General features: G+C 60.4%; 1 protein-coding gene across 1 annotated transcript; it reads right to left on the minus strand.

Annotated features, from left to right (window-relative positions):
• Window positions 1-331: 331 nt before the first annotated feature.
• SCN4A (sodium voltage-gated channel alpha subunit 4) lies at window positions 332-26,662 on the minus strand. Its single transcript, XM_069481611.1, has 24 exons — window positions 26,384-26,662; window positions 26,182-26,300; window positions 25,968-26,057; window positions 25,539-25,667; window positions 25,090-25,181; window positions 23,134-23,430; window positions 22,269-22,332; window positions 21,887-22,028; window positions 20,885-21,094; window positions 20,149-20,296; window positions 18,314-18,552; window positions 15,928-16,101; window positions 14,737-15,093; window positions 10,280-10,759; window positions 8,306-8,441; window positions 7,457-7,611; window positions 6,752-6,925; window positions 6,050-6,172; window positions 4,542-4,820; window positions 4,226-4,279; window positions 3,867-4,004; window positions 3,257-3,361; window positions 2,380-2,650; window positions 332-1,560 (listed from the first exon to the last, which is right to left on the minus strand). Exons 1-24 carry the CDS (start codon window positions 26,654-26,656, stop codon window positions 332-334), a joined length of 5,478 nt encoding a protein of 1,825 aa, XP_069337712.1. The 5' UTR covers window positions 26,657-26,662.
• Between the last annotated feature and the right edge of the window lie 770 nt (window positions 26,663-27,432).

The following is a 27,432-nucleotide window of genomic DNA, read 5'->3' on the forward strand; positions in this document are numbered from 1 at the left end:
AATCCCTCCCTCGCAGGCCAGCTCCTCCCCAAGTGGGGGCAGAGATTCTGATGCTCTGACCTCCCCCAGGGCGAAGGCAGGGGCGGCAGGGCCCGTGACGAGGTAAGAGCAACTTGAGGTGAGATCACGGAGGCAGAGGCCTCAGGCCCAGCACGGAGCCCCCGGGCGCATCCCCATCTCCCTTGGCCCCAGTGTGGCCAAATCCTGTCCCCACGAGGGAGCCGGATGCAGTCTCGGACTCAAAGCCCTGCTCCCTCACTCAGCGTGTGGGCACCCCGGGGGAGCTTTGGGGGCTGTGCCAAGGCTCAGCTGGCCATCTTGACGCTGCCTGCTAGACAAGAGACTCCTTGACCCCTGGGCGCACCGTCTGCCCCGGTGGTGGGGAGGGAGGCAGGGTGGCGTCTGAGGGGCTGACCGGCATGAGCCCCAAGGCAGGTACAGCGTCCCCCGCCAAGCCCTTCTCCCCCTCGCTGTGCACACTGCTGTTCCCGTTCCCGTTCTCGCGGCCATACATCTTGTTCATGGTGCTGGCGATCAGCCCCTCCTTCTCAGGGGCCCCGTCACCATTGCCGTCCTGGCTGTGGCGGTACATGTAGGACGCCTGCTTCACAGAGCGCTGCAGCAGGTGCCGGCGGTAGGCCCTCTGGATCTTGATGGCGCACACCTCCTCCTGCTTCCTCTTCAGGGTGGTGGTGATGGGCTCGTAGGAGACCTTGGAGGGGTTGGCCGCCATGAACTTCTCCTCCATGGTCTGCTTGAGGGCGTCCATTTCCCCAGAGTCACCCAGGACCTCTTTGGTCAGGGCGAAGAGGATGTCCAGGCAGTGGATCTTGTCCCCCGGCACCATGGGCAGGTCCAGCGTGATGAGCTTGATCTTGTTGGGCTTGGCGATCCTCAGCGGCTCCTGCAGGGTGTCCACGAAGTCAGAGAGGAGGCTGTAGGCGATGAACTGGGTGGCGTCGGGGTCGAACTTCTCCCATGTCTCATAGAACATCTCGAAGTCATCCTCGCCCAGGGGCTCGCTGCTCTCCTCGGTGGCCACGTTGAAGTTCTCCAGGATGATGGCAATGTACATGTTGACCACGATGAGGAAGGAGATGATGATGTAGCTGCAGAAGAAGCAGATGCCGATGGAGGGGTTGCCGCAGTCCCCCTTGACGCTGGTGCCTGGGTTCTCCAGGGTGGGGTCGCAGTCGGGGGGCCCGCTGTTGAGGATGGGGTTGAGGAGCCCGTCCCAGCCGGCTGACGTGGTGATCTCGAAGAGGCAGATGATGCTGTTGCCGAAGGTCTCAAAGTTGAACATGTCATCGATGCCCGACTCCTTCTTGACGTAGGCAAAGTTGGACATGCCGAAGATGGAGTAGATGAACATGACCAGGAAAAGGAGGAGGCCGATGTTGAAGAGGGCAGGCAGTGACATCATGAGGGCAAACAGCAGCGTTCGGATGCCCTTGGCCCCGCGGATCAGCCGCAGGACACGCCCGATCCGCGCCAGGCGGATCACACGGAACAGCGTGGGCGACACGAAGTATTTTTGGATCAGATCGGAGAGCGCGAGGCCTGTGGGGAGGAGCTAGTGAGGATGCTGCCCTCAGGTGGGGGCTGCCCAGGGTGTGGGGGTGCGTGGGGTTCAGGGGCCCAGCCTGCTGTGCTCTGCCCCAGGAAGGGGCGGCAGGAGCTCAGCCCTCAGAGCACAGCTCAGTGACCAGACAGGCTGGGCTTGTCTCTCCCAGGGGTCCTGGGGCTGGGGCCACATCTGTGCCCTGAATAGCTGGGAACAGAATCTGCCCAGTCGATGGGGTGAGGGTAACGGCCATTCCTAAGGCTGTTTGCAGATGCCTTGAGGGAGTGTATATATTAGAGAGAGAGAGAGAAAGACAGAACCACCACATAACTCTGGGCATGTCACTTGTTTGTGACTCAGTTTCCTCATCTGTAAAATGGGGGTGATGCCAGCACCTGCCTCATGGTATTGTTATGAATGAGTAACGGCTGTGACGTGCGCAGCAGTGTCACGCACAGAGCAGATGCTCAGTAGATGGCAGCTAGTCACTAACACGGTCACACACATGACCGTGCCCTCCTCCTGTGTGTGCAGATACCAGAACCATCTCCTTACATGGGTACCTGAGTGTGCATCTGCTGGTCAGGTGTGTTTCTGGAGGTGCACTCGTGTGTGCGCAGGGGACCGGCTGCCAGTGAGCACGCCCTGCGTGCCTCTGTGCGTTAGGAGTGAATGGCAGGCACACGTGTACACACGCGTATTTGTGTGAGTGTGTGTGGGTGCAGGTGTGCAGGGGCAGGGGTGTGTGCACAGACAGGCCGTCCTGAGTGACTCATCTGGGTGCTGCCCCAGAGGCCCGGCCCAGCCCCGCTCACCCACAATGGACAAGATGACAACCACAAAGTCGAAGATGTTCCAGCCGACGGTGAAGTAGTACTGCCGCAGGGCGAACATCTTGAGCACACACTCGCCCGTGAAGACGATGATGAAGACCATGTTGATGTTGTACAAGATGTCCACCTTGAGCTGGCTCTGGTCGTCCGTCTCTACCATCATGGTGACCATGTTGAGGCAGATGAGGATCATGATGGTGATGTCGAACACCTGCTTCGTCACGAAGTCATACACCATGCCCTGGATCTTGTTCTGCAGCGCGGGTGAGAGTGCCGCACGCACACGTGGACACAGTGGGGTAGGGGTGGGCAGGCAGGAGACCAGGGTGGCACGACAGCATGACAGAGAGGAGAGAGACAGGGAGGAGGTGGTGGGGCTTGTGCTGGAGTCGGCCAGGGGAGGAAGGGGGACCCGTCAGACCACTGGTGGGTCTGGGACAGGTGGCTCTGTGGGGTCCGTGGGCATCTCTTCTCACTCTGGGACCCTTCCTTGTTTCCAGGTCTCCCAGCCACCCCTCCCCCTTCTCCCAAAGTCTTTGCTCACTGGGGAGGGTGTCTGGACTTCCTCATCCTCACCCCTGTGGGTCCCTTGCCCCAGAGGCCACTGAGGGTCCCAGGTGAGGAGGTGGCTGTATAGTGGGGCTGTGCAGGGCTGGGGGAGGGGTACACCAGATGCCGGAGTTTGGCAGGCAGGTGTCGCTCGTGCATATGGTGCCTCTGTGCTGCTACAGAGAGGTGTCCCTCCCTGCAGGTGGACCCAGCCTCGCCCAGGGCAGAGGGCAGGCTGCGCTTACCCCCACCAGTCCCTCGGGGCAGGAGCCTGGTACAGGCCGCAGGACGAGGGCCCAGAGCGGGGTACCTGGGGCCGGGGAATTGGCTTCTGCGGCTTCTTGGAGCCAAGCTTCTTCATGGCGTTATAGTATTTCTTCTGTTCCTCTGTCATGAAGATGTCTTTCCCTCCAAAGTATAGTGGGATAGGGCCCGTAAGGTTGGGGTGTGGGTCCCCCTTCTCTGCCTCCAGGACCCCCTACCTCAGGCACCACCCTTAAGGCAGCCCCCACCCCTGCACGAGGGCCTGGTGGGAAGGGGGACGGGGACCTGGAGGGGCCAGAGATGGAGGGATGAAGGGGACGGAGAGGGATTAAGGGTCCAGAGATGGGAGGAGAGGAGCGTGGGGGACAGAGGGAGGGGCCCAACGCTGTCTTGCAGGTCCCTGGGATAGCCCATGAAGTAGACTGCGTCAACCTCTTTTTATTGATAATGAAACTGATGTTCAGGGAGGCCAGGTCACTTGTTCGAGGTCCCCTGGTGGGCTGGGGACCCGTGCTGGCTGCGCCAACCACACCGCCAGCGACAGCATGGCGGGTGCTCCGGCGGCGCTTGTGAACGTAGGTGCAGCAATGAGTGGGCAGGGAAGGGGGTGGGGACCCGGCCGGGGAGGCCTGGGGAGGGCGGAGCTGGGTACTCATCTTCTTCTTCTGCTGGTTGAAGTTGTCAATGATGACGCCGATGAAGAGGTTGAGGGTGAAGAAGGATCCGAAGATGATGAAGATGACGAAGTAGAGGTACATGTAGATGTTCACCTCATACTGTGGCTGCTCCTCCTGCTGCAGGGGCCACAGGACAGGCGGGGCTGGGCACACACACCGGCTTCTCTCCACTCCCCAAAGCACTAGGGGTGGGACCCAGGCACCCCGGGGCTGCCCGGTCTCGGGACCCCCGAGGCGGCTACGTGGTGGGGCAGGGAGGGGCAGAATGTGCCTCGGTGTCTCTCTCTGGGCTGAGTCCTGGCTCGCTCACCAGCCACACCTCAGCGACCCCGACTCACCTCCCGCGAGTCCACGGCTGCATACATGATGTCCATCCAACCCTTGAACGTGGCCTGAGAGAGTGTGGTTGGGCTGTGAGGGGAGGGGCTGCTCCCTGCTTCCATCATCCATGAGTTTCCTTCCCCTGCCCAGCCTGGTCCTCCCTGGAGGTCTCCCCTAGAGATCAGAGAGGTCTAGACACTGCCTCAGGGTCCCACAGCATTGGAGCAGGGTGGCAGTTCCCCTGACAAGGAGTGACAGGGGGCTCTGGTACCATAAGAGGGACTATGGGCACCTCTGTCCCGGTTCCCAGCAGGGGCAGCGGGTCACACTCACCACCTGCAGGAGGGAGAGGTAGCCCAGACCCACGTTGTCATAGTTGACCTTGACATTGAGCCAGCGGACCTGGCCTGTGTGCATGAGGCTCTCGCACTCAGACTTGTTGTTGACCTCGGAGATGTCGAACCTTTCGGAGGTGGTGGTGTTCATGCAGTAGTAGAACTTGCCGGCGAACAAGTTCACGCCCATGATACTGAAGATGAGCCAGAAGATGAGGCAGACGAGCAGCACGTTCATGATGGAGGGGATGGCGCCCAGGAGGGCGTTCACCACCACCTGGGGGCGGGGGGTCATTGCCAGAGCCTCTCCCCGCCTCGGAGGGAGGGCTCCCCACCTGCACCCTGCCCGGGGGGCCAGGCAGAGCCAGCACTGTCATGCAGGGAGGGCTTCCTGGAGGAGGGCCAATCTGAGCCAGGCCCAGAGGGCAGAAGCCCTGTGCCCGGCTGCGCGTGGAGGGAGGGGAGCTGTGGGCCTGGCGGTCTGGAGGGCTCTCTGCTTGGCTGGAGCCATCAGCCCAGAGTGGGCGCGCTGGGCTTCTCTGGAAGCAGCCTGGTCACGGGTCACCAGGCAGGAGACAAACACTCTTTCCTCGGCCCCCATAGGAAATTCATCCCACGTGACCTGTGCCCACTCATGAGCTCACAGCACCAGAGACACAGAGACAGACAAGGCACACAAAAGAGGCCACCGGGGTCTTCAAAGCAGCAGGACCCCAGCACCAGAGCCCTGTGCCCCCAGCCCCAGGCACACAGGCCCACCTCACGACTGCAGTCTGGGTTGAACCTGAGCCAGTCCACGACCTCCAAACAGTGGGTGGCACAGCCTGGTGGTACCCAGGGGAGCTCTATTCCTGGTTGGGGCACCAGCCAGCTGTGTGGCCATGGGCAGGGGAGGGGTCCCTGACTCTGGGGGTCTGAGGGCCCAGCACCTGGCTGGCCCTGGCATGAACAGGAGGGGGCTGCTGGGCAGAGCTCGCTGCCAACCTGCCCATTCCCAGGGGTTTGTCCCTCGGGAGTGGGTCTTGTTCCAGCAAACCTCCCTTCTGGGGAAGTCCCACTTGTCTTGCCCAGGCCCTGTGTTTACCTGTCACTTCCACTCTCAAGGGCCTGAAGGGACCTTCTCCAAACTGACAAGTGCATGACCCTGACCATGAGCCCAAGCTGAGGTGGGGGCAGGTGGGCTCAGAGCCAGGGTGCAAGCACCTTCCCACTTGCTTATTTATTTTCAGGGCCCTGGCAGGCTCCCAGCCTGAGGTTGGGTAGCGCCACCCATAAAGCCACCCTTAAACCACCCCAAACGCCACACATGGCAGCTTGGGGCTCCTCGCCCTCCTAGGAGCTGCCACAGCCTCTGCTGCCCCCCTGCGGTGCAGAGATGAGCTGAGGGCGGGAGTGTGGCAGGCACGGGGTGGGAGGCGGTGGCTGGAGTGCAGACATGCACCCGCCACCCTGCCCTGTGGCTGCTGCCCCAGCCCGAGCCCACCCCAGACGCCCCTCGGCACCCACCCTCATGCCCTCGAATCGGGACAGCGCCCTCAGGGGCCGCAGGGCCCGAAGTGTCCGCAGGGATTTGATGGGTCCCAGCTCCGAGTAGCCCAGCCAGTTGGCCACCAGGCTGATGATGGAGACCTGCCAAGGGAGGGTGGGGTGGTCAGTGGGTGCAGGGTCCCTGGCCTCCCCCAGGCCCAGGGACACAGCCCTGGGGGCCAGGCCCGCCACAGGGGTCCTCCTGCTCTCAGGCTCCTGGTGGTCTCCCTCAGACCCCCTCCCTGGTAGGAGGCCCTGTTGGGTGTCTGGCAAGAGCAGCCCTGGGGCCTGACTCTGCACCCACAGGAGCCTGGGCTCCTCCTCAGCGAAGTCATCAGTTAGCTGGGGATGACGGCAACCCGGAGGGACAGGCAGGGGCTCTGAGCCCACCAAGGAGGATGTGAGCATCCCCCACCCCTGCTGGCCAGCCGGCAGCCTAAGTAACCCTCCTACGAGATGCGACTTCTGGGTCCCAAGGCCCCCCTCTCCCGTAGGAGAAAGGAAGGTCTCCCAGCCCTGTCTCCTCCCTGGGCAGCTGCATGTCCGAGAAGCTGGACTGGGGTCTGGCTCTTGCTGTGGCCTCGGGCAGGCCCTGCCACTCAGGCCTGGGCTTCCTGAGGTCCTCGGCCACAGTGACAGCCTCTGGATCTGGCTGCGGGGCCAGCGCTGGGGCGCACTCACGTCCACGATGAGGAAGTCGAGCCAGCACCAGGCGTTGGTGAAGTACACCTTGAAGCCGTAGGCCACCCACTTGAGCAGCATCTCCAGGATGAAGATGTAAGTGAAGACCTTGTCGGCGTACTCTAGGATGGTGCGGATGACTCGCCGCTGCTCGATGTAGATGTCCTCGAAGGCCTGGGGGCACCAGCAGCACCGGGTGGCCAGGGGCCGGCAGGCTGGGGCAGCAGCAAGTCCCGGTCCCTGCCTGACGCTCCTGGTTCCCCGGGGTCTGCCATGGGGGCCCAGCCCAGGCGGCGGGCTGCGGGCATCTCCCAGACTCCCCTGCCCATCGCAGGGTGAGTGTGTTTCCTGGCGGGGAGAAGCCCCCAGCTCCCCTTCCCAGGCCTCATAGCAGCAAATCTCAGTCATCTACCTGGGGGTCACAGCGACATATCTTCAGTCCTGCCCCCCACTTAACCCCAATTCCCAGGGCCCTCCTGCCCCTGTCAGCCAGGGGTGCACGCTAGCCAGTGCCCACAGAACAAGGCAGGCCCATCTGTCCTGGTAAGAAACACATTCTGGAAGCGCAGGTGAGTTCCTTTAGGATTCTCAGGGTCTGGGACTGTCCCAGCCACGTCCCTCCCTGTGTGGAGAGGAGGGGGCCCCTGGGAGGGCCTGCTTTGGGCCTGGCACCTGCCCCTGTCCCGTCCCCCAGGGGGTGCCTACCAGGGCCCCACTGCTGAGCAGGATCATGAAGACAATGAAGGTCTCAAACCAGTTGTGCTCGACGATCTTGAAGCAGGCCCTGCGCAGGGTCCACCACTTCTTCCCGCGGCCCTGGGAGATGTCCACGTAGAGGCAGGGGTAGCGCTGCACACAGGCTGGGGGAGGGCGGGGGGTGGCACCGCGTCATGGACCTGGGGCTGCCTCGGGGTATACGGTCAGCGGGTTCCCATGGCTCCCGGGATGCCCCTCTACAGCCCCCACCTCGCTGCCCCCAGACCCAGGGCTCCCACCTCCTCCCTCCACAGGCCGCTCCCCCAACGTGTCAACGGATGGGCATGTGGAGGAAAGGCCTTCCCAAAACAGGGGCTCAGGCCACCAGCCCAGGCGCTGCCGCTGTCAGCTGTGCCCACCCAACACCTCACCTAGGCAGCTTCACTCTGCACAGCCCAGGCCCAAGGGTGGGGCAGGCCTCCCTCCCTGAGGAGGAGGAGGAGGATGAGGGGGAGGAGGAGGAGGAGGAAGGGGAGGGGGGAAGAGGAGGAGGAAGGGGAGGGGGGAAGAGGAGGAGGAAGGGGAGGGGGAGGAGGAGGAGGAAGGGGAGGGGGGAGGAGGAGGAGGAGGAGGAGGAGGAGGAGGAGGAGAAGAGGCCTCCCAAGAGCTGACACTTGCACTCCTGAGCGTTTGCTGAGAGCCAGGCCTGCACTAAGGGCGCTGCCGTGGCCCCTGCGCAGGCTCATGGCCCGGGCGGGGGTGGGACAGTGCCAGGGGAGGAAGGCCTCCATGCTTTGAGCTGTCCCCTCTGGCCTGGCCCCTAGCTGGGGCTGCTGGGCGGGTGGGGGGCGCCCTCACCCTCAGTGAAGCACTCCTCGGGCTCCTCCCCCTCGGGGTTCTCCTCGGCCTGCTCCTCAGGGTCCTCCTCGGGGGGCTTGTAGTCGGCCGTGCTGCAGACGGAGGAGTTGCCATCGTAGAGGGGCTGCAGCGGCTTCTGTGGGGACCACAGGGTCAGGTGACCAGGTGGGGCAGGATGGGAGACCAGAAGGGAAAGGAGGAAGAAGGTGTGTAGCAAATGCATTCACTCATTCATTCATTCACTCAGCCCAGGACCATCGAGCTGACACCGTGTCCTGTGCAGAAGAACCCCAGGGACCAAGGCAGCGTCCGTCCTGCCCTCATGGCACTTACATTTGGAGTGGGCAGGGCTGAGGCCTGGGGGGGAGGGAATGCGAGGGCCCTGGGTGGGGGAGGAGGGGGGAGGAGGCGGGAAAGGCGCCAGCAGCGGCATCAGGCCTGGGGTGCTTTTCAGGGGGCAGGGGTACGAGAGGGGCTGGGATGGAACCGGGGCTGCCACGGCCCACAGAGAACGGCAGGTGGTGCCCCCAGGGTCTGAGCCTTCCCACTCCAGGGTCCGTTTGGCAGAGGAATCCAGAAAGGGTGGAAAATTTTCCCCAGCCAAAGCCCCGGTCCGGCGCCAAGGGAACCTGATCAGAGTGGGGGCAGGTGGGGGCAGGCCGGTGCCCCGGCCCAGCCAGGCTTCCTCCCATCCCTCCTGGGGCAGTTCCAGGCCGGCTTCCTGGCCCAGCCTCTACTCCGCAAGGGGACCCCTGCATGGTGGCAGTTGGGGGCGGGGGGCAGCCCTGAAGAGAAAAATGGAGAGGGCTGTTTGCCGGGGGAGCTCCATATCCAGAGTGGTGACCAGAAAACCAGGGTGTCTTTGTTCTCAGTTGACAGAAAGGGAAACCGAGGCACAGAGCACTAGGTCAGCCAGGGCATCCACTGAGCTGCTTGCACCAAATGTGCACCCCAATTCCCTCGATCCCCCCTAGTGCCACGCCTGCCCCTCTCGAAAGAGGGCCCAGGCCCCCGCCCTGGCACAGCCTTGGACCCGGGAGCTCTCTGGCCCTCCCCCACCCGTGTCTCATACCGAGGTCGAGGTCGGTGCCACGTTTCCCAGGTATTTATAGCTCGGCAGGCACCGGGCCCCCGGGTAAGTTGGTGTGCCACATATTTGGGGGGGAATAAGGAGTCAAGAGCTTTCAGGGCAAAGTTCATCAGGCTCCTGCCCAGCCAGGCCCAGAGCTGGGCAGTGGGGATAGGGCCTCAGAGTCAGCAGCCCTGGAGGCCCAGGCAGGGTCCCAGCCTCAGCCCCAGCTGCTGGGGGTGACCGCCACTGCGTTCCAGTCCCTTCTACACCAGGAGAGGGGCAGAGGTGGGGAGGGGCATCTGAACACAGCAGCAGCCCCCAGATGGGCTCCTGCCAGGACGTTGTCCCGCTGCTCTCTGCTCTCCTTGTCCCCAACTCCCGTTGGCCCCCAGCTCCTCTCCTCAGAGTCCCCCACACGGGCCTGGGACCTGAGCCCACAGTGGGAGGTGGGAGCAGCCCCAGGTGGGGTCTAGGCAGAAAAAGATGATAATGACATGCAAGGATTCTGCAGGGATTTCATGCCCAGAGGGGGATTTAAGGGAGGCCTCTGGGTCCCAGTCTTGGAGCTGAGGGGCCCCGGTGAAAGCATCCTGTCCAAGGGTGCCACCTGCTGGTGAGAGTGGCCCTAGTGTGGTTTTGGGACAGGAGTGAGGGGAGGGACCAGAGTATCAAGAAGGGCAGAGCCAATCATAATAACCAGGCTAATAACCGTAATAACAGTTGACATTTATGCAGCGCTTACTGTGTGTTTTACACACTGCATCTCATGTAACACAGCAATGCCCAGGGCACCACTCCCATTTTACAGACGCAGAAACTGAGGCTTGGGGAGGATGTGTGACTTGCTCAAGGTCACACAAGAATTTGAAGCCTGTCCCATCTGAGCCCCGGCCCTGGCTCACCTTGCTGTCCTCAGGCTCCGAGAAAGTGTCGGTTTCCTCCTCCGTGGGCATCTCCAGGTCGGACTCCTCGGAGGCGATAGGCACCTGTATGGTCAGGTAGGGGTTGTTGATGAAGTTGAGGTGGTCCAGCTCGATGCTGGAGGGAGGGCCGTCCGCCAGGCCCATGTGGTTCAGGATGTGATTGTCCTTCTTCAGGTCCTCCTCGGGTGGCGGCTCCTTCTTCTCGTCCTCGGGGGCGCTCTCCCCGGCCTCTCCGGCCTCCTCGGCGTCCCCGGGCTTCCCGAGGCTGAGCATTATGTCCCTGGGGCTCAGGAGCTTGCCGTGCAGCAAGCCCAGCAGGAAGGCCTTGGCGAAGCCGATGCCCCACTTGATGCGCCCGATGGCGATCTGCAGGTTGTTCATCTCGCCGTCCTCGTCCGAGGCCGCCAGGCTGTCGGCGCTGAAGGAGCTCAGCAGCAGAGCCAGGAACAGGTTCAGGACCTGGGGGCAGGGGCCGCGGAGCCTCGCTTCAGCCTCTGGGACCCTGACGGTGCCACCTTCAGCCGGCACGAGGGTCCTTGGGGCTACAGATCGGAACTACCACATGCTGGGTACTCAAAGGAACGTCACCTAATGGAAGGCTCACAGCTGCTGCGGAGGTGAGGACAGTTATCACCCACTTCGCAGATGTGGAAACTGAGGCTTGGGCACATGAGAGGACTCTGCTGCCCAAGGCAGAGGCAGGGCTTGGGAGGCCCACTGGGGGACAGGGGACAGGGGCTCGTTCCGTGGCTCCATTCTTTACCTCCACTTCCGGAGGGTGCAGAACAAAGACCAGGGCTCAAGTCTCAGGCTTCCAGACTCACTGGGAGCCATCTTTTGAGCTTTATTTTCCTCATCTGTTAAGTGGGACTTTTAACAGACCCTGTGCTCCCCATTGCTCAGATGCCTGTCCCCTGTTGCCCTGGAAGGGGCACTTGACCTGCTGCTGTTCACCCTGTTTTCTCCCCTTGGGGGTTCCCTTCCCCCCCAACTGCTGGTTCTCTTCCCACATCCCTACTGAAAGGTACCTGAGAGGCCACCACGCTTCCCCCCAGGTTCCCCCGCCCCTTATTTTCCAGCCGACAGGCCTGACTGAGCCCTGTCACTGTGTGAGTTGGCCTCAGGGGGCTCCCAGCCCAGGAGAGACAGTTGTTGGGACACGTACAATACTGTGGGTGTGGGTGGCAGCAGAGACTGGGCTGCACAGGTTTGGAAACCGTGCTACCTCGCTGAACCCCAGTTTACTAGCTGTGTGTCCTGAGGCAATGTGCTCCATTGCTGTGTGCCTCAGTTTCCTCATCTGTAAAGGAAGGATGATTCTAGCACAGACCAACACAGACAGAGCACACAGGAGGCACGCCACGCACAGGAACAGAAAGCTGTCCAAGGTGTAGGCAAGAGTGTGATTAACTGCAAGGCCAGCTCAGCATTTTATAGATGAGGAAACTGTCCCAGAGGGGTGGAGGGACTTGCCCTAGGACACACAGCATGGCCAGGACTAGAACCCAGGCTTCTAGTCACTGTACAACTTTTGAGGGCATCATTCACTTAGACTACAATGTGAATGGCAACCTTCCCTTCCACCAGTCCACCTGTCCCTGGGCAGTGGGGGGAAGGTGGAAGGTGAAGCCTGGCCATGGTGGGAGCGGGTCCTGGCTCCTGTCACTCAGAGGCATGGCCAGGTTCTTACTCGGGGGGCCTGGGCAGGGCTAGGGGTGTGAGTGGACATGCAGGGGTAGGGCAGCCTGTACCTGCAGACCTGCCACCTTCTGCCATCTCCCCCATGTGTCTCCCGCTGGCTGTCACCAGCGTCCTCCAAGTTCGTCTAGTCACCATCTTCACTATGCTATGTTAATTACGTTAACATAATACCTTTAAAAAATATATTAAAACCCTCTTTGAGAGAACGTGCGGGTGTGGGGGGCTTTGCACTCCCCGCCCCGCCACGTCCCCTGGCGACTTCTCTGCCTGTGCCCTCCACCAAAATGCACTGGTCTTTCTCTCTCTTGGGAGGGGGCATCCAGTTGCCAGAAACACATCTGAGATGGGAATTAGCTGCTCTCTGGCTCAGCAGGGTTTGCACACGGCTCCTGCCTAAGACAGAAATAGCCGCCTCAGGCCGGGGGAGGGCGGGGCAGGGGAGGGGGCCAACATCGCGCTCCCTGGGGGCTCTGTGTAGTGGGTTACTTATGCCCTAGTCACTTCCTCTTCTTCTTCACAGTAACCCAGAGGAAGTGACCAAGTGCCATGGGCATAGGGCACACGGGTCCCCACACTCCCTGGCAGGGTGCCCTGGTGCCCTTTGGCAGACACCTGCTTCTCTGAGGCCTGGGTGGGGGGAAGGGACAATTCCCAAGGAGCTGGCAGTGCCGCCTCCCTGAGCTCCCTCTGAGCAAACTGGGAGAGCCACAGAGCTGGGCTGGAAACGGGTGTCAGCAGGGGGTGCGAGCACTGGGGGGTGACACCCACACAGTGGCAGTGCCGTGCAGTGGTTCCAGACTCGGGCCAGATTGCTGGGGCTCAAAGCCTGCAAACATTACCAATTCACCTCCCCGAGCCTCTACTTCCTCATCTATAAGACAGACATAAAACAGCAAATGTGGTCGTGGAGTGAACGAACACACGTAAAGTGCTCCAAATGCTGGGCAGATCCCAAATAAATGCCAGCTGTCACCATCGTTGTTACTGGTGTTGACGTCATTATTCCGATGTTGCTATTATGGATGTCATTGTTACTGGAGTCGTGCAGACCCGGGTTCTAGTCCTGGCTTAGTTCTCACTAGCTGTGTGGTTCCGGGCAGGGCCGCTTGGAAAGTGTGGAGATGACATTACCTGCACAGGGACTGGCACATGGCAGGAGCCCACACCAGTACAGGAGCGTTACACCGATGGCTGGGACCTCAACCGCCACGGCCACCGCCCCTCCCGCGTACTTGGAACATCTGAGCTCCCCTGGGTGTGAGCCAAGCGCTTTGCCAAGCACTGGACGTGTGTCACACAGTCCTTACAACCACCCGGTGAAGCACATCCTCACCATCATCATCCCCATTGTCCAGATGAGAAAACCAAGGCCTAACGAGGTTCAATAACTTGCTCAAGGTTTCCCACTCAGTAAGTGGCAAGGTGGGCGGCCTGAAACATTTTTGAGTTTCTACACACAGAGACAGAAACCCCCTGCAGACTCGGTCACCTCCAGGCCCTTAAACGCACATTCACACACTGCTGCTCAGGGCCTGCCACCCTCCACCCCGGTCCTGCCCAAAGCTGGCCCCAGGCACCTTCTTCCCCCTCTCCTCCCGCTCCCTAAGACCTTCCTCTCAGGGACAGCAGGCCTGGGTTCTCCTCTCTAGCTGTCCCCTGGTGTCCTCCTCCAGCCAAGGTGACACCCCCTCCCCCAGCCGCCCCTGCCCCCAGCAGGAGCTCAGCGATATCTGAGAAGCGCTGAGCTGGCAGCTCAAGGATTCCACAGGCCTTTTCGGAACGTGGGGACAGGCGTCTTCCCACCCCCTGTTGCCCGGGGCAGCGCCGGCCACCACAGGGGACAGCTGGCACGGCATGAAGGGGAGGAATCAGGGTCAGCAGGGTGGGGAGAGATGCTTCCACAGGCCCTAGCCGCCGAAATGCTGGTGGGCTGTCCACGGCCCGGTGCCCCCGGCCCTCCCCTGTCCACGCCAAGCCCTGAGCCACAGAAAGTGACAGGAAGGATGCAGTTTACGCCATCCCTGCATTCTCCCCACGCCTGTCCCCGAGTCTCTGTTTCAGAGCCTGGGCCCCCCAGCCCAGAGCAGAGGCGGTTACGAGGGTGGGGAAGGCCCGGAGGCGCAGGGGTCCTGGTCCCAGTCATGCGGTGCCTTTCTGCACACCACGGTGCTCAATCTCCCCCGCGACCCCATGAGGTACTTACTATTTCTCTTCTGTGTGACAGAGAACTCAGCCCAGCCAGGGAGCGTTAACTGGTTCAAGGTCACACAGACAGTGGCGAAGGAGCTGGGATTGGAACAGAGGTCTGTTTGACTTGTTACCATGTTTATTTCCTCAAAACACCAGGTTTCCGCAGTGCTGCTCACAGCCTGGTCCCTGGGCCAGCACCAGCCCCCTCGAGCTCGTCAGAAATGCAGATTCCGAGGCCCCAGCCCAGCGCTGCTGAATCAGATTCTCTGGGGGTGGGGCCAGGAATTTGTGGTTTAAGAAACTCCTGGGTGATCCTTCAGCAAGTTAAAATTTGAGAACCACTTCGTTAAACCACATGCAACTGCCATTTTGGGGAGGCGAGGCAGGGAGATAGAAAATAGTGAACTATCAGCGATTTCATGGAGTTCAGCTTACTAGGGGAACGGCCCTCGGACCACAGCCCGAAGCCGAGGAAGTAAAGGAACGGGGCACGTCTTGCACCCTCGCTGGGCGAGGGCGGGGAACCGCGTGGCCGGCGCACTCACCACCAGGTTGCCGATGACCATGACCATGAGGAAGACGGTGAGGCACAAGGGCTGGCCGGCCACCTCCATGCAGTCCCACATGGTCTCGATCCACTCCCCACACAGGATGCGGAAGACGATGAGGAAGGAGTGGAAGAAATCGTGCATGTGCCAGCGCGGCAGGCTGCAGTCCGAGGCGATCTTGCACACACACTCCTTGTAGCTCTTGCCGAACAGCTGCATGCCCACCACGGCGAAGATGAACACGATGATGGCCAGCACCAGCGTCAGGTTGCCCAGCGCCCCCACCGAGTTGCCAATGATCTTGATGAGCATGTTCAGCGTCGGCCACGACTTGGCCAGCTTGAACACCCGCAGCTGTGGGGCAGGGGCAGGGGAGGGCAGGGGCGAATGAGGCCCGGGGACCACTGGCCCAACCCAAGGCAGCCCCAGCCGTAGGAGAAAGAACAGTTTGCAGTAGCTCAAACCCACCCGCCTTGAGTGATCTGAGGCCTCAGTTTGCCTCTCTGTTAAATGGGCATAGTTATAACCTAACACCTTGTGCTCTTCATATGTTAAAAAGAAAAGAAAGTCTTCATCTGTTAAATATACAGACTGAAGTATTTACAGGTGAAATTGTATGCTGGGATTTGCTTTAACATATTGGCCCCCCAATAAAAATTGGGGGAACAGATGAAACAAGAATTGTAGAACACTGATAGCTGTTGGTGCTGGGTGATGGGTACATGGAGGTTCATTGTTCTTTCTCTGTACCTTTGAGTATATGTGAAAGGTCTCGTGATAAAGTTTAGACAATAATAAAAGTGCCCCTTATGGGGTGGTGGAGAGACACTAATTCCGAAGTCCCAACCCCACGCCTATTGAGCTTCCAGAGCCTCAGTTTCCAGGTCTGCACTAGGGGCCTGGAGTCGCTGCCCCACCGTTGCCCGAGGTCATTAATTAAGGAATCAGACCCAGTGTCGGGCCCTGGGCCTGTCAGTGCGGTCTCCCGGCAGCCCTGGAACAAGGACGGAGGGCTCCCTTTCTCCCTCTTTTACAGCTAAGAAAGGTTCTGAGAGGTCCAGTGGCACAGACAGGACAGAGGGGTCTCATTTCCAGCCCTCTGGCTTCCGGGGTTCCTCCTCCCACCTCCTTACTGTCCTCAGCCCGCCCCCTTCTCAGCCCCGGCCCCGGCCCCGGCGGCTCGAGTACCAGACGGAAGGAGCGGAGCACGGACAGCCCCTGCACGTTGGCCAGGCCCAGCTCCACCAGGCTGAGGGTGACGATGATACTGTCGAAGACATTCCAGCCCTGCTGGAAGTACTCGTAGGGGTCCATGGCGATCAGCTTCAGCACCATCTCTGCCGTGAAGATGCCCGTGAAGACCTGCAGGGTGGGGCGGGGTCCCCGTCACAGAGCCTCAGGGAGCCCAGGGCCTTGGGAGTCTCCCACCTCCTGGCAGAGGCTGTGGGGGCCGAGGGGAAGGGGGCCAGAGCCCTGAGAGGGGCAGGCAGTGGGACCCGTGGCCTGCGTGCGTGTATGTGAGGGAGGGACAGGCTCAACGGGCCAGCCGTAGACAGAGGTGGGTATGACCCAGAGACCTGTTCCCATCCACTCCTGGCCTTGTGACCGTGAGCAAGCCACTTAACTTCTTGGGGCCTCACCCCAACTATAATATTCAACATTTAGAGCCCTCTGTGGGTCACACCGTGATCTCACTGGTGTCCCAGTCTCCACGACGTTGGTCGGGACTATCACGCTGGTTGCACAGATGAGAAACTGAGGCTCAGCGAGGTTAGCAGCTGGCTCTCAGTCACGTCACCCGCAAGGGAATGAGTCTGGTCTCAAGCCGAGGTCTCGGGGGCTCAGTTCAGCCTCCAGCCTCTCTGCCCTACGGCCTCGCCGCTGGGGCCAGCCCCGGGACCCAGCAGATCTCGGTGGACTCAAATGTCTAGGGCAGGGGCCAGAAAGGGCAAAACCAATGAAAAGGTGAGAACTGCCTCCTGCCAACCCCGGACACAGGGGTCTGAGGGTTGCACAGTCCCTGAAAGCTCCCTAGGGGACCACCCCCTCCTGCCGGGCACCAGCTGCCTGGGTCCACAGCCTGCCCGGGCACATTCTGAGCCCCTCCCAGACGCTGTCCCTGGCCATAGCAGGTGCCCAGACGCAGCACAGTGTGGGCAGGGGGTGGGCTGGCAGGCCCGGCCTGTCACGCACACCCCAGCAGCTGTGCCACGAGTCCAGAGCACGCCCTTGCCCCTCTGGCCCGGCCTGGCCATGGCTGCCTCGGGCACCTCTAAGGGATGGACATGCCTGCTCGAAGGCTGGGGAGTCCGGGGTCTGATTCTCCTGCCACCTGCCCAGGCTTGGTGCTGCCCCAAGGCCCACATCTTACTCTCCCTGGGCTCCCCTCTCCCTCAGGGTTGGGGGAGCATCTGCCCATTTGCCATCCAGGAAAAACTGCAAGGGGAATTGGGAAGGGTGGGGCAGGGCTGGAGGAGGAGGAGGCGGCTTTTCCCTTTGTCAGGCTCCACTGGGGCTGGCAACGAGGTGATAATGCTCCTAATGGGCTGGGATAAGCGGGTGGATCAGCGTGTGTCAACAATAGCAGAGCAGGAAAGAGCAGGACAAGGGAGCCTGCTTGGTCACCCGCAAGCTGGAGAAATGGGCGAGGGGTGGGGACTATTCCCTGGGGCCTCCTGGGTCTGGGTGCACATGGTGATATGCCCCACTGCCAGGTCCCTTGGTTCCTTTCAGGCTCATGACAACCTCCAGAAGTGGAGAGACTTGTCAGCCAGGCCCCCCCTCCCCACATCTCCACACCCCCACTCCCCACCCCACCTCCAGGACATGGTCTGGACCCCAGATGCCAGGAGCCCTGATCCTAAGAAGCCCAGGACCTCACCCCACTCTCCCTGCCCCCAAATACCCTGAAGCCAAAATTCTACATGCCCTGGATCAGCAGTCCCCAAGCTTTTTGCCACCAGGGACCAGTTTTATGGAAGACAGTTTTCCACAGATGGCAGGGGGGATGGTTTCTGGATGATTCAAGCGCATTCCATTTGTTGTGCAGTCAAACCTCACTGTTAATGACAATCTGTGTTTGCAGCCTCTCCCCAGCGCTAGCGTCACCGCCTCAGCTCCACCTCAGATCATCAGGCGTTAGATTTTCATAAGGAGCAGCAACCTAGACCCCTCGCATGTGCAGTTTACAGTAGGGTTCACGCTCCTATGAGAATCTAATGCCGCTGATCTGACAGGAGGCGGAGCTCAGGCAGTGATGCTGATGATGGTGAGTGGCTGTAAATACAGGGATGAAGCTTTGCTCGCTCACCGCTCACCTCCTGCTGTGTGGCCTGGTTCCTAACAGGCCACAGATTGGTATCAGTCCTCCGCCCAGGGGTTGGGAACCACAGCCCTAGATCACCCTGTATCTCCCTGTACATCAACTCAGGCCCCCATATGCTGGGAAAATCACCCCAGCTGTCCACATATGGCCCCCAATAGTGACCCACATTTCTACACAGCCCCACTGCCCTGCCGCCCCTCTCCCATCCTGTCCCCCAATGGCCACCCTCTCCCCTTGTCCCCACCCTACCAGGTTGCCCACAGTGAGCACGTTGTCAAACTGCTCCGTCATGGGGTAATGTTCCATGGCCATGAAGAGGGTGTTGAGCACGATGCAGATGGTGATGCCCAGGTCCACGAAGGGGTCCATGACGATCAGGTGGACGATGTTCTTGAACTTCACCCATGGAATGCAACAGTTCCATATGAGCAGTTTGTTGGCGCACTTGTACCACCATGGTGGGCACTTCTGGTGGGCCTCTTCCAGCTCTGGGAGTGGGGTTGTAACAGGTGCCTGATGAAGATTCTCTCCTCACGTGCCTCCTGCTCTGCTCAGATCTTTGGTCCCACCTTCCAAGGCCACCCCCTAGCGCTCCACATCTCAACACTGCACCCCCAGCCAGGCCCATTCCAAGCTCCTCTGCCTCTCAGTGCATCACCTCAAGGCCCCCCCCAAACCCCGCCACTTACCCCACTCCTTGAAACCACGCTTCCTCAAAGCCCTACCCCTGAAGCCCCACCCCTTGACCTCCTCAGAGAACCTTTCCCCAAGCCCCACCCCAAAGCCTTGCCACTCAGTGAGCTGGGGTGGACTCCCACCCTCTACCAGCCACCAGGGCAGCGAGCCTGGCAGGTGAGATGCTCTGAACTCTGGTTGGGTCCCAGAGTCCCCAGGGAGAGGCGGGAGGCCACTGCAGGGGCTTGGGTCCCAGTGCCACATGCTGCTGGCCAGTGCCACTGGTGCACACTCTGAGATCCCCCTGAGGGCTCTCCCACTCCACTGCCAGAATGCCAGCCCCTCCAAACTGTCCCCAGTCCATCCTCTGCCACCAGAGTGGCCTTCTGGAAACACCCTCTGTTCTTGCCACCCCAAAGCCATGGGGGTGCTGCAAGGACCGTAGGTTGAAGCTGCTTCTCCACCTGGCCTCCGTGGCCTACAGAAGTGCCCTTGACCTAGAGTGATCTCATTTACTCATCACGCAAGGTTATGAGGCAGATACTGTTAGCACCTCCCATTGCAAAGGTGGAGAAGGGGGACTGGGGCGGGTGGCAGCCCCACAGGGACCCTGGGTTTGCCCCAGGGCTGGGGCAGCTGACCCTCAGCCCCATCAGCAATCAGCAGCTGAATCTCTCCCAAAGGCTGCAGCAGGTGCCCCTGCTTTCTGGTCAGACACCTGGACGCCTGTCATAGAGTCAGGTGACATGGTGCCCTCTAGAGGGCTGCACAGTCCTGTAGGACCCCAGCTCTCTGGCAGGAGACAAGCGGCCTGGGGAGGGAGCCAGGTCTCTTCTCTGGGTCAGAGCTCCTTTCTTCCCTCCCTAGTCTGTCTTTCCTGTGCTTCTCTGTCCCTCCCCCTTCTGGTCCTCCCTCCTTCCTTCCCTCCCTCCCTCCCATCCAACCGTGCATCCCTTTCTTTCCACACATAAGCTCTCAGCCTTCCGTCCATCCACACTGCCCTCACTACAGCCTCCTTATTCTTCTCCGGAAACTCGGGGGGTGGCTAGGGACTGGGGGGAGTCTGTGACTCTACCTGGGCAGAGTTTGACCTTTGACCTTTAACTTTTACCCAGAGAAACACTCGAGGAGCAGGATGTCCAGTTTCCGGAACACGGGGCCTTCTGGCTGGTATTGTTAGCCTGTCTCTCCCCACCGCCTTGGCAGCCCCCAAGGCCCTCCCGGAAGCACCAATTCCCACAGTGGCCTGGCCTTGCAGCTAGAAGCCGGCCAGGTTGAGGCAGAACTAAATTTATCACAGCCTTTTCTTCTATGCCAATATTAAGTTACTGTCCTCCTGAAGATGGGTGCAGCCAGGTGTCACCCTGCCCTCAGGGGCCGGTGTGGGCACCAGGGCGCAGGGCACTCACCTTCCATAGCGTCTGAGATGGCGCTGTCTGCACTGCCGCTCGGCCTCGGGGCTCCCTTCTCCCCGGGAGATGCGTCCAGGCTGCCATTGCAGCCATGGGCTGGGTCCCCATCTGCCTCCCCACCTTCCAGAGCCTGGGCGGCCTTGGCCTGTAGACCAGCGAGGGGGATGGGCACGGAGTCCCGCTCTGAGCCAGCGGATGGACTGACTTTCAGAGCCCCCCCTGAGTCCTGCAGGGTGGCACCCCCTCTTCTTGGCCTGTGCCAAACCTAGTACAGGTGGGGAAGGGGCCAACCTTGGTGGTGGTGGGGGTGACAGGGTAGGGACCAAGGTGACTGAGGACCCTCAGCTCTGAAGACCGTCAACTCTGATGCCCTTCATGAAAGAGCAAACAGGCAGCCGCCCCTGGAGGCCTACTCAGGACCTGTGTCTCCCTCCCTGTGGACCCACCTGCTGCCCAGAAAGAATCACGAAACCAGAGGTATTTGAGCTGGAAGGTACCTCAGGTTTAACTACTCCAGATTCCTTGTTATAGATGGGGAAACTGAGGCACAAAGCAGGGAAATACTCTTTCTACTGCCTGGGTGCCACCATACCAGCAAAGCACCCAGCCTGGCAACCCCTGCCCCACGCCCTCCGTCACCCTCAGCCTGCCCGGGAGACGCTGGTGGCCAAGCAGCCCAGGCTGAGGGCAGGGAGAGCCCTGGGTCCTCGGCCTCCTCCCCCGGAGTCCAGACCTTCTCCAGCTCCTCCTGGTGCTTCTTGAATTTCTCCAGCATCTGCTGAAACTCCTCCTCTTTCTCCTGATCCTCAGCCAGGGTGGCCTCGTTCTGCTCGGCGTAGGCCATGGCCACCACAGCCAGGATCAGATTGATGAGGTAGAAGGAGCCCAGGAAAATGATGACCACAAAGAAGATCATGTAGGTCTTGCCAGCTGCTCGAAGGGTCTGGGAGTGGGGGGAGAAGAAGAGGGACCCCATGGCACCTGCCCCCTTTCACCCACTGCCCCCTCCATACACCCATTGCCCAGATGGGTAAGCAGAGAGCCTCCCTCAGAGTCTGGGGACTTGCAGGCCTGTGAGGCCGGCTGTGGCCATCCTAGGCAGGCTAAGCCACATTCTGGAGAACCTCAAACTATGTACTTGGGACCCAGACATTCCTAGTTTCCTGGCTCAAAGAGCCTGGAGGAGCCCAGTCAGGGATCCCAAGGTCAGAGAGCCAGGATGGAAAACTGGTGAACATGGGTTTGGGGTCAGCCTTTATCCTAGCTTTGCCACAGCACCTGGCACCGAGTAAGAGCTGAATAAATAGTAGCTGTGATTATTGTCGTTATTGTTATTATTGTTATTAACACCATCAGTGTTAGAAACATGACCAGGGATCAGACGGCACTATTGCTCCAGACCCCTGCCCTGCAAACAGCAGGAGTTAAATGATTGTGCACGGGCAGAACTGAATCTCTAAGCTGCCCTACTGGTTACCGTGAGGCCCAGGGGTTCCTGGGCCTGAGCCTGCACCAGACCTCAGCTCTTCAAGCAGAGGTGGGGAAAGAAGTGCAGCCATGGCTCAGCTCTGGGTAGGTGCCAGTGTCTATAGAGACACTGAGACGGTGTCACGGAGGAGATGGCCCAGCTGGGGCCTTGGCCATCCTGGGGGAGGCTCCATCAGGGCCTGAGGAGGCTGTGGGGATGGAGGGGGAGTGGCTGTAGGGCTGAGGGGCAGGGTGGGGGCAGCTGTACCAGCTGGAAGAGGTTCTCCCAATAGTCCTGTGTCATGAGGCGGAAGAGAGCCAGGAAGGCCCAGCTGAAGGTGTCGTAGCTGGTGTAGCCATAGTTGGGATTCCGCCCAGTCTTGATGCACTCATAACCCTCAGGGCAGTGCCTAGGGATAGGACGGGGGAGTGGCTTTAGGGGGTGGGGAGAGCTCCAGCTGGGGACAGATGGGGGACCCCAAGGGAAAAACATCCCTCAGTCCTGCCTGTGTCCCCCAAACAGAAAATGATTCCATCTATGCCCGTAGGTGTTCCTCACACTCCCATCCGCCCCAGGGCCTTGTCCCTAGTCAGCCCCTGTCATCCGAGACCCCTGGGGCACCTCTATCCCACCCTCTAGCACCACTCACCCAGCGTCACTGCTGTTCCCACAGAGCAGGGCATCGTTGGAGCCCTCCAGGAAGTAGAAGTTCCCTTTGGGAGTCAGAGGCCACAAAGGAGGCAAGTCACCCACATGGACACGCTGTGAGCACCTGCACCCACTGCACACCCGGGGACAAGTCTGTGTGCACCACATACACCAAATGGATGTTCTCTGGGTGCCCCTCCCCCTCCCTGCGGCCAGCCCCAAGTTCCAAGGTCTCTGGGTGGGGACACCGCAGGGAGCCCAGCTGCAAGCTGTGTCAGCACAGTGCCTACTGTGGGCGTAAGGTCAGGACACAGCAGGGGCACGGACAGAGCCAGAGGGGTGTGTGTGTGCGTGGGGGTGAGCAGGGGCTAGAATCCAGGAGCCAGGGTGAAGAAGGGGGTCCTTTTCCTAATTTGCAAGAAACCACTCTGTGGATGGATATAGTGGCAGCGTGAGAATGTGTGTGTGTGTGTGTGTGCGCGCGTGTGCCTGTGAAGGATGGGTGTGTGCATAGATGTGGCCCTGCCAGGCTGTGAGCCCACAGCGTGATGGAGGAGGACAGGGTTGCACAGGGTAGGCAAAAGGGACTATAGACTGTTGCTTTGTTTCGTGAGAGTTTAAGGATTTTTAAAGGAATCTGGCATTCATTGTCACACTATCCCTTGGAGGAAGGTGTTATCTCAATTTTGTCAGTGAGGATTCTGAGGGCCTGGGAGATCAAGCGACTTGTCAGAGGTTACACAAGCTGGTAAGTGCTGGATTTCAGCTCAGGTCCTTGCCAGGCTGTGTGTGTCATAAAAAGCTGAGGCAGGGACTGCTCTAGAGGCTGGGACAGGCCCCCTCGCCTGCCCACCCTCCATTCTGACCTTCGTCACTGATGTAGGCGTCCCAGTCAAAGGTGTAGTTGCTGGCCCAGCTGTCGTTGCCGTACCACGTGTCATTGCCGTACCACGTGTCATTGCCGTACCACGTGTCGTTGCTGTACCACGTGGTGTTGGTGTCGTTGAAGGGCGGTGGCCAGCGCACACACTTGTGCCTCAGGTTCCCCATGAAGAGCTGCAGCCCCACCAGGGCAAAGACACTCAGGCAGAAGACAGTGAGGATCATCACATCCGACAGCTTTTTCACCGACTGGATCAGGGCCCCCACGATCGTCTTCAGCCCTGGTCACAGACAGCGTACGAGTGTGGGCAGGGGCATGGCGGGTGACAACAGACGCCCCGACCCCACCACCAAGCCTTTGCCTACTCATCTCCAAGGCTTGGCTTACTAGGCATCTACTTCCCCGAAGCCTTCTGAAATCCCCCCTTCTCTGATCACATCCGCAATCTGGAGCCTTCCAACTGCCACTAAACCTCAGCCACCAGCAAAACGGACTACAAAGACTCCACGGGCTGTTGCCCGGCCTACAGAGCAACACAAAGGCATACAGTAGAGCTTAATAAATGTCGCTAGGTTAGCACTCCCAAAGTGTGTTCTACAGAACATGAATCCAAGCTGTGCCCAAGGGGAGTCGATAATGTTTGGGAAAAGCTGTGCTCTACATTTTGCTCTTGGAGAGTCATTATGTGGATTATCATATCAAAGGCTCTGAAAAGTCCTGCAGAAATAAAAAAACCTTTAATACTACATTTCCTTACCACATTTGACCACAGAACCCTTTTTCTTATAATGCCTAGCAACACCCGAGGAACACCCGAGGAACAGCAAGGTTCGCTCTGAAATGCTCTAGACTGACCTTGAACGATCTAATTACATTCTTTGGACAGACAGAGGCATAAACAATACTGACAGAGTTCCGGGGGTGGATTCTGTCAGAAGAGCTATTATAACACTTCCTCCTTGAGACTAATCATGGCACCTCTGGCTTCAATACCAGTTCACTTCCTCTTCTTATCCCGACAGGAGACAAATGCTCAGCAGCCTCCTTATAACAACCCTCCTGGGAGGCCGGCGGCCTGGCACAGGGGAAGGGCGACCGGCCTTGACTCGGGGGTCACCGCGCAGTGTGGCCTTCGGCAAGCATTTCCCCTCTCAGGCCTCCCCTTGCCCGGCTGTGGTCAGGGGGCTTTGGACTAGAAGAGAACTCAGGTGCTCTCTTGAATTTGGTTTTAACAATTTCCCCTCCGTCCAGAGCCCGAGCTGCGTGACTTTCACATCACCTTTCTCTCCTTTCACGAGCCATCTCTGGCGTCTCCACATGCTTTTCTGAGGGTCCGAATGATCCAGATTCTATTGATTTTGTGCTTCCCGATGCATTACTGTGGGATTGCCCCGGCCCTGCCGCCCAGCGGGCTTGTGGGTGCTCCTCACTGAGCTCTCAGGGCTGACACTTCCCTCACTGAGTCCCTTTGTGTCCCCCTCTGCTCTGCCCGGTCTGCTTATTTCATACATCACACACCACGGGCCGGGAACTGTGAGCACCTTATGGAAGTTAAGGTGTTTAATCCTTAAAACGACCCAGTGAGTGCTACCATTATTATCCACATTTTACTGATAAGGAAACTGAGGCACAGAGGTCAAAGCTAGGAAGCGAGGGAGGCGAGAACTGGACCCAGGCAGTCTGCCTGCAGAGCCTGTGCCCTCAGCCACCTGTGCTCTCTGCGGCCTCCCAGATGCCCACCCCTCCTGCCTGGGGCCCCTTCTGCCCTCTGGCTGTGCAGCCGCTTTGTGCCCAGGCTTTGCCGTGGGTCCTACCCAAACACCAGCCCGGGAGTGTTGTGACCCTGGGTAGGCTCCTGGAAATGGAGCGTCAGGTTCCAGGCCTGGGCATGGCGGGAGGCCTGTTGGCTCAGCAGAGGGTCCCTGCGCCTCCCCAGTACCTGGGATGACCGTGATGGTTTTCAGAGCCCGAAGCACCCGGAAGGTCCTCAGGGCTGAGATGTTGCCCAAGTCCACAAACTCCGTCAGGTACCTGCGGGGGTGGGGCGTGGGGGTTGGGGTGGAGACGGCATCAGAGCCAGGGGTGGGTGGTGGGGCAGAAGTCGGGGGAGTGTGGGTGGCAAGGGTAGCCCAGCTTGCCCCGTGGGTGAGGGACTGTGGGTCAGGGCCCTCACTCGGTCATCGCAGTATATGGAGGGGACACCAGGACAGCTTCCAAGCTGGACCCTGGGAGTGGTGGCTCCTAGAATTTCATAACTCACTATCTGCACAACTGGCCGATGGCCCCTGCAGTCCGTCCCTCTGTGAGGGTCAGCCCCGTCCGCTGCCCTCTTTGAGGCTTGGCCCCTCGCCTCACCCCCCCGGCCTCAGGATGTGGGCCGCTGCTCACGCCATCATGATGACGCTGAAGTCCAGCCAGTTCCAGGGGTCCCGGAGGAATGTGAAGTCATCAATGCAGAAGCCTCGGGCCAGCATCTTGATGAGGGACTCAAAGGTGTAGATCCCTGTGAAGGTGTACCTGGCGGGGAGAGGGCCGGCCAGGGCCAGGCATGTCACCCGGGCAGGGGTGTGTGTGGCAATGGCAGACTTCCCAGAAGGGAGGGCCACCGAACTGAAATATGCCACCCAGGGGCTGAGGACACTGGTGAGAGTGACACTGTGTGCTGCCCTGGGGGCTCAAAGGGCTGCCGAGGGCCACAGTGCCAGGGGGCCTCTCCCTGGAAGACAGCAGCAGTGTCACTCTGAGCATCTTCAGAGGTGCAGACACCTGAGATGGGCCGTGTCCCAGGGCTGGGGGCTTGGGCGGGGGGAGACTTACTCCACGTCCTTGGACCAGGGAGGCGGGTCACTCATGGTCATGAACACACAGTTGGTCAAGATGGTGATCATGATGAACATGCTGAACAGCGTGGGTGGCGTCAAGGAAAGTGAGGGAGCAGCTGGGAAGGGGAGGTAGGTGGAGGGTCCCCTGGCCCAGAGCACCCCGGCCCGCCCACCCCTCACCCCCTCGTCTCCCCACTCGGGCAGGATATGAGTGGATGAGCACCTTGATGGCACAGCGCCTGACGAGGCTGAAGGGGCTCAGCAGGTAGAGGGCAGGCGTGGCAGAGAAGCGGAAGATGGCCTTGCCCTTGTTGAGAACGATGAAGGTCTGAGGCGGGAAGAGAGCCCGTGAGGCCTGGGGATGGACAGACAGACGGACGACAGACAGAGGGAGCCCTCCCAGGCCCGGACCTTCTTGTCGCTGTAGTAGGGGTCCAGGTCCTCCAGGGGGATGCCGATGACCTCCGGCGGGGGGTCCCCATAGATAAGGGGCAGGTTCTTGCCGGCCTCCAGGTCGCTGCGTGGCTTCCGTTCAGCCTCCTCAATCTCCATCTGCTTGTTCCGCTCCTTCCGCGCCACCTCCTCTGCTGCCCGCTGTTCTATGGCCGCCAGGGACTCCCGGGTGAAGGGGCGCAGGCATTCGGGGCCCAGAGGCACCACGGTTGCCAGAGACGGTCTGGCCATCCTCGCATCCTGGGCTCAGGGGCCAGGAAGGTGGCGGGCAGCCGGGGCAGCTGCAGCGTGCAGCTCCCGGGGTACTGGGCGGCCACCCTGGCCTGGGCCTGCTGACCACGCCTCACCTCCTGCCTGCCCGGGGGCTGGGTGGGGAGGGGTGCAGGCAGGCCCTGCCGGGGCTGGGGGATGCGCCTGCGAGGCCCAGGTGCTGCTGCTACACAGGTGCTGGGCCCAGAGCATCACCCCGGACCCTACACCACACTGGCCCCGGCAGGGGTGGGCCGCCCTCGGGACTGACAGTAAACCAACCAGATCCTCTTTGGCCTTGGGACTTGGGGACAATGCCCCGGTGTCCTCAACTGTCTGCTGGGCTCAAGCTCCAGGAACTGTGTGGCTTCAGCCTACGGAGACAGAGAGAGAACCACAGATGGCTGTGCCCATGTGACCTCTGGAGGGGCCAGGACAAGGGGCCCGGTGGGGTCAGCCTAAGGCAGGACTGGCAGGTGGATTTCATCCTGAGGGCCAGTGGGGACACTGATACTGGCTGCCTGGAGATCTAGGTGGAGACCACTGAGGTTGCAGCCGGACCCAGTGCAAAAAGATCGCTGTAACTGACTTAGTGATGTCTGCCAGGGGCGCGAGAAAGAGGAAAGTGGTGTCTCTGCCTGTGTTTGCTACCCCGGCCGGGGGGAAGGGGAATGGAAGACGTGGGGGTGCGGACTCCCCTTTCCTGACCTTTGTGGTGCTCGGCTGGGAGAGGCAAGAAGGGAGGGTGCTGGGCCCTG

This window comes from Eulemur rufifrons, chromosome 9 (assembly GCF_041146395.1).
Source record: "Eulemur rufifrons isolate Redbay chromosome 9, OSU_ERuf_1, whole genome shotgun sequence".
Classification (NCBI taxonomy): Eukaryota; Metazoa; Chordata; class Mammalia; order Primates; family Lemuridae; genus Eulemur; species Eulemur rufifrons.

Bases quoted from the DNA above. Each gene is read 5' to 3' on its own strand.
- SCN4A (XM_069481611.1), bottom strand. From the start codon at position 26,656: ATGGCCAGACCGTCTCTGGCAACCGTGGTGCCTCTGGGCCCCGAATGC. The intron at 22,029-22,268 runs GTGAGTGGTGCT...TCCTATCCCTAG, and splicing joins GGGAACAGCAGTGACGCTGG to GCACTGCCCTGAGGGTTATG. The intron at 4,280-4,541 runs GTGAGTGTGACC...ACACTCTCTCAG, and splicing joins ACCTCTCCCTCCTGCAGGTG to GCCACGTTCAAGGGTTGGAT.